The 12,367-nt window shown below is 43.3% G+C and overlaps 1 protein-coding gene across 1 annotated transcript; it reads right to left on the bottom strand.

Annotated features, from left to right (window-relative positions):
* Nucleotides 1-587: 587 nt before the first annotated feature.
* Nucleotides 588-4,017, bottom strand: tril (TLR4 interactor with leucine-rich repeats). Its single transcript, XM_034124194.1, has one exon. It carries the CDS (start codon nt 3,677-3,679, stop codon nt 1,184-1,186), a length of 2,496 nt encoding a protein of 831 aa, XP_033980085.1. The 5' UTR covers nt 3,680-4,017; the 3' UTR covers nt 588-1,183.
* Between the last annotated feature and the right edge of the window lie 8,350 nt (nt 4,018-12,367).

Below are 12,367 nucleotides of genomic sequence, written 5' to 3'. Positions count from 1 at the left end.
GCACTCCACCCTGTCTACTCGAACAAAGGGACTGACTAACTAATCCCAGACCTCATCTTGACATGCATTCAAAAGCACGGATGCACATGCACTCACACACTCGCTTCTCCAACATGTTATTGCCATTATCTTCCACTCCCTAGCACATGGTGCAGGTCTCCCTCTAAAGCACTTAATATTAGCTGTGTAGTAAAACATCTCATTAATTGCAATTTTAAATTAAATACATATATTTTGTTAAAACTAGTATTACTAGTCAAATGCAAGGGACCTATTTTGATGAAACATACAAAAAACTATAGAAAACTACAGAAAATAATTATTATCTAGCATGCTTGGCTGAGGTCAATAACAATATCTACATAGAGTTCAAGATGTTAACACTAGCAAACTTTCTGTGTGAATATGTTATTTTTATAAACATATAAATATTGAATAATCTTTTTATATTCTCTAGAAACATAATCCCTTTGTGATGGACATTAGCAGTGGCTTAAATAAAAGATATTTGAAAGCCACAGAGACAGTAACATCTGAGTTAAATCATCCAATCAACACTCAAATGACAAATCAATCACATTGTTGGGGACTTTACTTCTTTGTGTAATGAAGACTTATATATAAAAGTACAAAACATGATAGATGTGATACAAACATGTGTTTTTCCCTGCCACCAGCAGCTATCATTACATACTGTACAAAAATAAGACAATATGATGTCTATCAACTCAACGTTAGCACCTTAGTCGAAATCAGTGGGCAATCATTCTTGCTTACACACAATAAGTCTTACTTTGAAAAACACTCGCAGGTGCAAGGAAATGAAAGAGGAAAGGCACAAAGCAGGAAAAGGAAGTCAGAGGGATTGTACTTCCTCTGGTGTCTGAAAAGGCACTGATGAGCTCAGCTGTTCTATTGTCACTTCATAGGTTTTCTTACGGTCAAGTGAAAAACCAAAGACACAAAATAGTGGGATTGTTGACTTGGTTTGTTCATAGCCATAAAATCACCCAATGTGTTTAGTGTGGTAGTGTGTCAACAGAGGGAAATACACCAAAGATTGCAGCCCAATTCCTGTGTTGCTGTGGTAGATTAATTGACATGTTTACATTTTGGAATGTTTATTTCTAGGTCTTTTAATTTTTAATGTACAATGCCATGTCTTTTTATGCTTTTTATGGCTCTAGTCAGAAAATCTCTGCATTTCACTATCTCTACGAACACTGCTGCTGTCCAGAAAGCGGTCACAAGGGAACTCGATGAGGTCCCCTTCCTCCAGGGGTGAAAGTCGTGCGGGACGGCTGCTCTGGTAGCTGGTGAAGTCAGCTGACACCGAGGCGGCGGCCACTGCGGTACGAAACGGTCGCCGGGTGGAGTACATGTGCCGCACGTGCACCGCCGTCTTCCTCTTCTGCAGCCTCCTCTTCAGGCTCCGCCCCAGCCAGACGCCGCCGATGACCAGCAGCAGCATGGCGTTCCCAGCCAGCGTGGCCACTGTCACCAGCTCGAGGTCAGAGGTCAGCATGCCTCCACGGCTGAACCCCTGAGGAAGAGTGACCAGTCCTGTGCAATGTTCACGAGGGGCAACCTGGCACACAGATCCTCCCACTACTCCCTCCACACACACCATGTAGGTCACATCTGAGCCGAGTTCTCGAAGGGTTACGGAGCGAGCTGTGCCGCGAGCGTAAACGTACCGGGGGAAACGATCTGCGGTACCAAAGCGGTCAAACTGAATCCGATAGTGGACTTCATCTAGGCCTGGGCCAAGTCCTCCTGAGTAGCGGTGATGATCCCTCGTAGTCCAGTAGATGGTGACAGTACTGGATGTCACTTGATCCACTGACACATTAGTGATATAATGGTGGTTGAACTCACATGGATCTGTGATTACTGGTAGAGCCTCCTCGTGATTTGACCTCAGAAGGTCAAACTTTTCTCCTGACTGGAGTGTAGAGGCAGTGGTGAGCCCTGAGTTTGGATCAGTGGAGTTTCTGTCCTGGTTTCCTGTAGGTGTTGAAATAGCTGTTGGTTCAGTTCTGGATGTAACATTTGACCTTCGTCTACCATTGCCACGTTTCCCAGGAGCCTCTGCCGCAGGTCGTGACCTTGGGCTGAGTGGCCCTTTGTTTGGTTTCTTTCTTCCTGGTGAAGAAAATGGGTTGGCATCCTCTACACCTCCTTCGTCCTCCTGGATTTCCTCCTCCTTCTGTCCTTCTCTCTTCCTCTTTTCTCCCTCTTTTTTCATTATAACTCCAAAGCTGTTTGCCTGTCTCAGATCTTCACCTGTTTCCTCCACCTGGACTTCCTCACCTCCCTCCTCCTGCTTTATTGCATCCACCTTCCCTATCTCTTCCCCCTTCATCTTAACCAACACACCCCCTCCTCGGCTCTCCTCTGGCCCATCTTGGCTACTACTACACATATGGGTCCAGTTCCCGAGGGGCTGCAGCTGGGAGCTGTTCACATAGTCCAGATATTTCCCCCTTAGAGTTGCAGGGTGATGACACTGCACAAAAACAGTCAATAACTTTCCCTGAGAATGCGCAGCAGTCATCCATCTTTTCAGCTCCTCCAGGCGACAGTCGCACGTCCAGTTGTTGCCCTGGAGATCCAGGTTGTAAAGCACGTTGTTGAGGGCAAAAATGTCTCCTGACAGGCTGGTGAGCATGTTGTTCTTCAGCTTCAGTACCCTCAGATGTTTAAGATGCGAAAAAGCCAAAGAGTCCACGTTAGAAATACGGTTGCGACTGAAGTCCAGCTCCTCGATGCGTTCAAGAGAGTCCAGGAGACCGGCTGGGATTTCCTCCAGCTCGTTGCCATCAATCAGAAGCTCTCTGAGGCTGGACAGCCCCTTCAGAGCCCCGCTGTCCAGGCGGGAGATTCTGTTGTTGCTGAGGGACAGTTTGGACAGCTTTTTCAGATTTTGGAAGACGTGGTTTCCGACGTGCTGAATTTCATTTTCAGACAGCAGCAGGGTTGTCAGAGCTTTGAGTTGGGAGAAAGTTAGGGCATTGTGCACGGCTGACTGCTTGTTGTGGGCCAGGTTTAGAAAGCGCAGGTTGGTGAGTTTAGAAAAAGCGTTTCTGTGAATGTGCTGCAGCTTGTTGAATTCCAGATGGAGGTAATGTAGACTGGTCAAACTTTTAAAAACAGAGTCCTGCAGAACTTCTATTGAGTTGCCATCCAGACGCAGTTTAACAAGATTATCCAAGTCAGCAAAGAGCTCTGGTGTGATCTCCTTAATGTCATTATCATTTCCACAGAGAATTGTTAATTTCTTCAGGGATTGTAAAGTCCCAGCAGGTATACTTGATAAAATATTATGTCCCAAGTACAGCTCTTCTAACTTGGAGAGTTTCTCAAATGCTTTTGGGTGAATACTTTGTATTTGATTGTACTGTAAATTCAATCGTACAAGGTTACTATACCATGTGAAGTCAAAGGCAGAGATGTTCCCAATGAAGTTGCCCCCTAGGCTGAAGATCAGCAACTCCTCGGGCACACGCGTGGCAGGTTTGGGCACAGTGCGCAGCCCTCGGTTGGTGCACATGAGGTGCTGCGGGTGCTGACAGTCACAGCGCTCGGGACAAAGGATTGTCGCAGGTGAGGAAGAGATGAATCCATTGAGCGACAGCAGGATGAAGCAAATCCCCGTCAGGGAATTGCCGGTATCCATTCCCACTGCGCAGGAGAGACTGGTGCAGCATTCGCTTTCTGTTGTTCAGGTGCAGTCGCCCCTCTCCCCTCTCACGCTGCAGATAGACTCGTCCATAATCCACTTGTTGCTCTTAAACATGTAGAGAAAAGTGCAGTAGGCTACACGCGACTCCAGCATCACTTAGCAGCATTTTCTATAGAGCAAATTAATTTGTGCCGTGCTCTCTGATGCTGTCTGAGGGAACGCTCACCACCCCAAAAGCCTCCATCCCCCAAGTGGTCATCTGCAGCGAATTACAGAGTTCATGCGCAGAGCGTGCTCTCAAACACACACACACAAAGTCCCTCCCCCGCAACTCTGCGACCCTGCCAAAACCAGATGTGCACAAGTCTTGACACAGGAGATCCAGAGGGCTGCGCGTTCACGCATATAATCAAACCAATACACACGTAGGCTACACGAGATCTAGAGTGAGAGAAGGAGGGTGAAACTGAGCTGGACCTTATGACCGAGTTTTATGCGCGCCCCCGCAGCCACCGGGGGTCTGAGATCTGGATCGGATCCCGGGTATGGACAAAGCAGAAGGGGAAATTTACTTCCCACGAAATCCCGAGGGGATCCCGAGGTTTTGGATTTCCTTGCAGCAGGGTGCAGACAGAGCAAACTTACTCATGTAACAAGTATAACAAAAAGCTTAGATGGATATTGTCACCGGTTTTGATTGATATGAAAATGATAATTCATAAAACAGCTGTAGTGAATAGCTATTTGGTGCATCCTGATAGAAAAAGAACAGCCATTGCATAGAAAAAGTAAGTAAGTGTAATATATAATCAACACATCAACAGCTCAGTCCACACACTAAAGGCTACAGTAGAAACGCCATCATCATGCAGCAGCTTTAGCTGTAATTTACCATTCTCTCATTAACACGCTGGGCTGCTGGGGCCACAAAAGAGCACAGATGGTTCACATTTGCAGATGAGGAATTTGGGAAGCTAAGTGTGTGTTAAGACTGACGAAAATAGGTGCCAAATCTCAGTTAAAGATCTCCCCAACTTGAAAGTTTGGAAATAAATGCAGGGCGAGTCGAGCACCATTCCCTGCTTGTACATGAAAGTGTATGCTCCAGTTCAGTCTGAAAAGCATGCAATGTTACTGCAGAAACATCTGCACATTTATGGCACATGAGGTAGAGTGCTTACTAACTGAAATACAGTACACACATATCAAGGTTTTCCCATCTTTTCTTATACAGCTCTATTCAGTCAGCACCCATTGCATGTTTCCAATCATTTCTACCTGGATAATATTTGGCCAGGTTATTTATATAAAATTGGATATTGTTACAATATGCTTTGTTTCAATGTATTTATAAATGTTATGTTTGCTCTGGCTGAGATGTTATAGGGGAGAATGGGGATGTTTGTCACATTATTGAGATCTCGCTCTCTAGAGGGCGCTGTAAGGAAATGCTGGTCCTAAAAATGTTCATGATTGGGGTCAGAGGTCACCTCCAGGGTCATTTCAGGAGTTAGACTAGACACATGATATTGAGGTCAGGGAGCTTTTTAAAGACACCGTTTTTATCAATGTTTATCTTATTACGTTCATTAGTCCCAAGTAAAAAGTGGGACTACCAACCCCACTTCCCCCTACCTGGACGTTTCAACTATTTCTTGTTCTTTGAGCATACTATTTGAATTGTATTCTTTACTTTTAGCTAACAATTTAAATGTGCTTGTCTATTACTTGTAGCTAAACATTTTACAAGTTCCTGTTCACTTGCTAACTAGTTCACACACTCAGTTGCAACATGATGTCAATTTCCATGTGCAGAAATTAGTCAACCATGGGATGAATAAGCAGTCATAATTGCTCATTCACACAAAGGCACACACACACACACATTTAAGCACACATACATGCAGCTTCCCTTGAGAGGCCAGTGATGCAATGGTTTCCAGAGCTGAGCTAACGGTTGACTCTAGCTCTCTGCATTTCCAGCACTGAGCAAAAGCCTAGAAAACTCCCTGATTAGCTTTCTCATTCCCATGCATATCTGTTGGTAGACATCATATAGCTGTGTATGTGTCAGAGACAGAGAGAAATCCAACCCTTGGGGAAGCCCCCTCTCTCAGGGAGGTCATTTCCTGTCTCCCATTTCTCCATAGAGTTTCTGCATCTCTGTTCCCCCTCTGTCTCTCTGAGGAACACACACACTGAGAAAAGAGTCAGAGATTGGCCTCAGACACAGTGGGACCAGTCCAGTTAGTTTTATGGCAGTCACCTGGTCTGTGTCAGAGCTGAAAGGAACACACAAATTATTTCATCATCACAGGTTGGCTCTAACTGCAGCATTACGAAGAAATTTTAGCTTAACTTTGACATATCATTTGAAATAGGATTAGGGTGTAGGATTAATTACAGGGAGAGCTTAGTGTGTAAATGAGATGGACTAATAGAATAAAAGATGGAAACAATCTGCATTCGGTGGGAGCAGGGGATCAGACGAGGGGGAAGTGAGTGCAATGTTAGACCGATGCACAGAGATAGTTGTGTGGGGGAAAAGTCTTCTGACCCAGTTTGAGAAAGATTCTGGCACAATAGGCAGCCTTGAGGACCCCGTATAGAGCTGCCTGCCACTGTGCCTGCAGACTTTCAGCCCATCGTTTCATCACCTCCCTCTCCTCGCAGAGGGCCTCTCGCTGTCCAATCAGCCGGCCATATGACATTTCAGTCCCTCTGCAGAGAAAAAGAGTGTGTATGTGTGGGAGAAACTCCACATAAACACAGAGCGCAGGGCTTGTATATGAGACTGAGTGTGCCTGTTTCACAAGACTAAACACTTCTGTGTGTGCCAAAGTATGTTTGGAAAAACCAGGTCAGTGCAGGTGAGTTTGTGTGTGCATGTAAATGAGATGAAGCTGCAGTGTATGTAGGTCACCGAGCAGTGTTACATTTCTCCTGCGCATGCTTTAGCAGTTGAAACAGCTTATCCATGAATGAGGGACAGAGACAGAGGAGTGTTGGTGTGCCCGTGCGTGAAGTGAGAAATTGTTTTTTTTCTTAATAAAGAAATTATTTAAATGCGTAGAAGACGTCATGTTGATTACTGATGAACATTTTGTATTCAAAGGTTGCTCGGACCAGTAACTTCATAATGATACTGTCAGTATGAACAGTCATACAGGTAATGGAATACTAAATCATTCATTGAGTAGCCATTATTCAGTACATACTGTTTGAGTATGTAGAATGCAACACATGAGTTTGCAATTTCGAACACAACCAGAGTCTCCAGGCCATGCAAGCTGGGCCTTTTTCTTGTCTATATGCTAAGCTAACCATCTGTAGTTTCATACCACACACAAGATCATATACATCTACTCATCAAACAGTCTGCAATAATGCAAATAAACACATTTCCTAAGATTTCAACTATATATACTTTAATGGATGTTAATACTTTTTTACAACGTGTTTTCAGTCAAATACTAATCCAGACCTTCAAATACATTTTGTAGTGTTAAATTGCAACAAGGCTAAAATGTAAAAAAAGGTAAAATGCTGCATCTTACCATGCTGTGGCAGAGAATGCATATTAGTACAAATGTAGTAGGCTACTAAGACATTCTTGCACACAGGACTTCACAATCACATGAAACACTTGCAGCCAGCAGGACAGACAGTGTAAGCCTCTCACAAAGTCACAAACCTGCAGGAAGTTGTGCCAGTGGAAACATGTGCATCCCATTGTATGTCAGAATGCAGGCATCACAGCGGCTCACTTTTCCCTCAGGGCCTACCATGCATGAGAGACACACAACCCGTATGGGACACGTCCTGGTAACATAACACCGCTTGAAACTAGCACGTATCCGGGCTCTATCATAGTAATCAGCGGGAAGGATGGGCCACAATGAACATGCTTTGTTCTCCAGATTACTCTTCCAACAGGCCTTTAATCAATAGCAAATCGTCCAAACAGATAACAGATTGTCTCTGTGTGTGGCAAAGTTAGAAAGCATGTGTAGGCTCACTTGTACACATCTGTGTGTGCACTTTTGCTTGATTAGGAGCATGTATGCGTTTCTTTGTGTGAAGTCTATATTTGAAGTCATAGTTGCCTTAGAGAACCGATATGCAAGGATAAAGAAATGAGAGCGAGACCTAGGAAAGGAGAAGAGGCGATGAGGACTGTGTGTGTGTGTGTGTGTGTGTGTGTGTGTGTGTGTGTGTGTGTGTGTGTGTGTGTGTGAGAGAGAGAGAGAGAGAGTTTACATGAGCAACAGCTGCTGGGATCGTTAAGTGCTTTAGCCGGGAATCATGGATCTAGTCCATGCTTACTCGTATTAACGGTGTGTGCGTGCCTGTATATGTTTGTGAGTGGATGACTGAGTGTGTTTATGCACTTAAGAGGGAGATGGTGAAATAGATTATATCCCCTCTGTGTAACAGGACGAAGAGATTTAAGACGATGCAGACACATTTTAGGTGCAACTTAATGTATAAAAGTGAATAAGAGTGGAGGGAACACCTGGGCCCCATGCCTGTAACCCTTCACATCCCCGTGCACACACCCCCAAGTGGTTCCCATAGCAGGAAGTAAGCGAGAAGCGCAAGATGGAGGGAAACATGGACGAGACAGACTCCAGTTGCAGCAACTTAAAGAAACGTGCTGGTAAAAAAATTCAAAGCAAAAGAGCATTTCACAAACAGCTGGCACTGAAATACAGCACAGATTGAACGTCTGATTGCAAGATCTCATCATGCAATGTGGGAAACACATTTGCTTAGACATTCCTTTCTGCTTTGGGAGAGCTCGAGCCTCTCCTGTCTGACCTCCTGAGAGGTCATGTTTTGTCGATGCAACCAACATGTCGAATGAGCCGGGGGAGAGAGAAAGAGAGGAGGAGGGGAAGGGGGGAGTGGGGAAAGGAGGGCAAAACGTTCCGGGTTTTCAGTCGACCCTGTGAGAGTTAAAAATGAAGGAAGGGAAGGGAGGTACTTGACATCTGGAAAAAATTAGAGAGCATGCTATTGCCTCGTTGAAAGGGTGGAGAGAGTGGAGGGGGAGATAGAGGAATAAGGAGAGCAGTGTAAAGGATAGAGTGTATGTGTGTGTGTGTGTATTGGGGAGGGTAACCCTTTGATCTACTGAGTTTGATAGAAACTGTCTGCATGCACATAATCAGCCTCAATCACATAATAACCCCGGGACAATGTAATGCCTTAAGATCACGGAGCTGAACACAAGATAACACTCATACCCAGGAACTCAAGCACCCTGGAAACTGTGATAGGCTGGCACGAAAGTAAACACAAAACACTCATATGCACATAAAGTCTGGGATTAGCGTCACTCAAGCAAGCATAATGCAAAACCAGTCACAAACAAGACTTCAAAAAAAAATGTGGGCTTTAAGAGCCATTAAAACAAAGTCGTCAGTTAGTAACTCTGAGCTGAGACATCTGAACTGCAGCTGTCCCGTCTCTGTCGAAGCCCCACGCTGCATTGCTTCTGTGCAACATCGCCCTCTGCAGACATGGAACATTTTAGCACTAGGGGCAACAGTAGTGATAATAATGCAGTGCTGACTCATACTGAGAAACGTATTTTTTTCCGACTTACCAACCAGGTAAAGAGGGCAACTCAGAGGGCCTGAAGACTCCAGGTTTATTGTATGGCAATTCATTTGGGGTTAGGGTTAATCCAATGCTAAAGTGATTTTCTTTGTATGCACCACAACATCACAGAATAAACTGACATGATATTTTAAGGACAGCATCTGGATCATCATATAATCTTAAAGCTAAATGTTAATAGTTGGAAATGTTTTCTTTCTTGCTGGGAGTTACCTGGGAAGAGTGATTCCACAACATCTACTGCAAAGGAAGGTTAGCTTAAAGGCTAAGTTAGACTAGCTGAACATGTGGAGTGCACAGGGGGAGAAAGATGCGGGAAACAGCTGGCCTGACTCCGTCCAAAGATAACAAAATCCGCCTAGCACGTCTAAAAGCTCACTAATTACCAAGGTATATTTAGTTTGTTTAATCAATAGAAAATAATGGACTCTCGCCAAGAAAAATCACAGCACTAAACTCAAGCCCCCTTGAGGGTTAATAGGGTCAGAGGTCATGTTCAGATATAGAACAGGGACCCTGTCAGTCTTGCTAAAGGGCACTTAAACTTCTGAGAGAGGTTCTCTGGTTGAAGGGTGTTGTCTCTCTTAATTTCCCCTCTTTACACTTAAAGTCAGATTGCACAGAGCTAAGAAAATGAAAGACCTTCTTATGCAGTTCAAACAGCACGGGGACCTCCCTGCAGTCCATGTTCTTTGTCTCTTTGTTTAACAGAACATGAGGTCACTGACACCACCAGCACTGCAGTAACCAAATCTAACCTACAGATGACACTGTCTTACATAATCTGCCTGTGTGTACTGTAAATGACAGTAAGATGATAAGGGATATGAATAGCTATATACTGCCACACACACACACTTGCAAGTGTCACGTTTCAGCTTACATTACATTGCGTTATTTATGAGGGTCTCGCTGTCAGTTCTCCATCGACCCCATAAGATGTGCTAATAGTGGAAAATGTGAACGTGTGTGGCACGTGTCAGGCATGCCAGGGTGTGTTCCCTTGTGGCTTAAACTGTGCACTTCTTAGGAAAGAACATGGTATTCCAGCTGGGTTTGACAATGGAAAGGTCTGTGATACAAACACTGATAATCTATTATTTCTGTGTATTCCCCGTCCAACATCACGCTTTGGCACGTCAGCAATCAACTTTTGTTTTCTCTCAGTGCCAGGATTCCTTTAAACTCCAAAAACATAGTCATTAGTTTTGTCGGTTCAGAGTTTCTGGCCACACCCAGTTCTAACTCTCCCTTTCAAATACATTTTTCTCCCTCATTTTATGTTTTCCCTGCCTTCTGTTGCCATAGAAATAAGCCCAGGCAGGAAGTGACAGACTCATGACCATGCAAAGGAGGGAATTTGTTTTGTTGGGTAAACAAATCCAAGGAATGAAGGTGGTTCGGAGAGAAACAAGGGCAGTAGAGGTCGACTTAGCAAAGCTTTTTTCTTGGCGAAAGATGTTAGGAGCTTTAAAACTGACGGATATTAAATAGAAACACATAAACACATGCTCATTCCTTCACCCACATGCTCACCCTGTCTGGTTGCAATCACACAACTTCTCTCACTTACTCATCGTTCCAGAAAACAGCCAGCACTTGTGGTTAAAGCCATCTTTTGCAACCAGAATGTCTGAGGACAAGCATCAGACTGATTATTGTGAAATACTGTATTTCCCCATCTACTGGCTTTTACGCAGGATCAAAACGTGTCCTACAATCCTCAACAGGTTAGAGGATTCATCAGTTGGTTACTGGAAAAATGTTAAAATTAATCGCTGAGTCATTGCTCAAGCCAAATCACCAAACAGCCCCTGGTTCTTTATCTCAGTCATAATAGTCATACGTCGATAAGTCATAACAAACTGAATATATTTAGGTTTTGGAGCGTTGTTCAGACATAAAAAGCTATTTAATGATCATTTTAATATCCATTTCCTCCTTATTCTTTGATGATTAATACTGAATATAATCGTGAAATATCTTAGGATGGCTTTACAACGCATTATTGTTTATTGTACTACAATGTTGGGTGGTAATTGATGGTAGTGAGAAAGAACAGCAACTTTTTATCTACATTAATACTGGGATTGGGAAACTGGCTTTTTAATAGGCTTAGTCAAGCTAATCCCTTTCAATCAATTTAAACCCCCTTTGATTGACATGGGGCATTGTGAATGCATGTGTTTTCTTTGAGTTGACCTTGTACCTTATCTATGTCCTTGCCCTGTTTTTTGCAAATATTTGGCAATGCATATTATAACTTCCATTGTCTTAACTGTAAAACTGTTTGACTATATTGTATTATAATGAGGGTGTCTTGACAAAGGAAGCTGGTTCTATGGCCTTTCCAAAATAAAGGGTAATAATAATATCATTTTTATTGGTTGTTACATGATGGAGTATGACTTATTTGACCTCCGAAGCTACGAAGTGGACTTTTATTTTCAGAGTTGTCACTTAATTAACATTTCATTAGAATACAGCTGACTATCTCTTTTGACAACCTTGTTGAATCAACAAACAATCAACGATTACATTATCGTTAAACAAATAGCCTCTGGAGAGGATTTTAATGGGAAAAGATTAACACTTCATGGATTGTATTGTTGTAGCTCAGCTTTGTAAACAGAAACTTCTCATTCTCATTCAAATTATCATGTTACTATCAATTTTGTATTAGTGATTGGTCTTTACATTTGTTTGATTGTGAATAAGGATTAAGCGTTTTTAGAAAGTTGTGTTTATATTATTTACTTTTTAAGCTACACTTTCGTTATTGAAGAAGAATGGCATGTTTAGCCATGTTTTGCTAACCTACACATGTTCTGACGTTTCTTTAAACCTGACTGAACTATGTAGTTGTATATGCTGGGGTCAAAGATTAAGGGCCCGGGGGGAAATGGGCCTCATATCTTTTAATTAAACAGCCTGTTTTTTCGACTTCAAGGCACAATGAAATGTAAAGCAAGCTTGTAATTGATGCCAAAATGACCGAAACCAAACCGTCTATGAATGGGGGTAACAAACACAAAGCACATATACATAAACACACTC

The sequence above is a fragment of the Trematomus bernacchii genome, unplaced genomic scaffold (assembly GCF_902827165.1).
Source record: "Trematomus bernacchii unplaced genomic scaffold, fTreBer1.1, whole genome shotgun sequence".
NCBI lineage: Eukaryota > Metazoa > Chordata > Actinopteri > Perciformes > Nototheniidae > Trematomus > Trematomus bernacchii.
The sequence above is the reverse complement of the archived record's forward strand: the minus strand, read 5'-3'. Positions and strand labels throughout refer to the sequence as shown.

What these genes read in the sequence shown, in the direction of transcription:
- tril (XM_034124194.1), bottom strand. Translation starts at nt 3,679, where the DNA reads ATGGATACCGGCAATTCCCTGACGGGGATTTGCTTCATCCTGCTGTCG.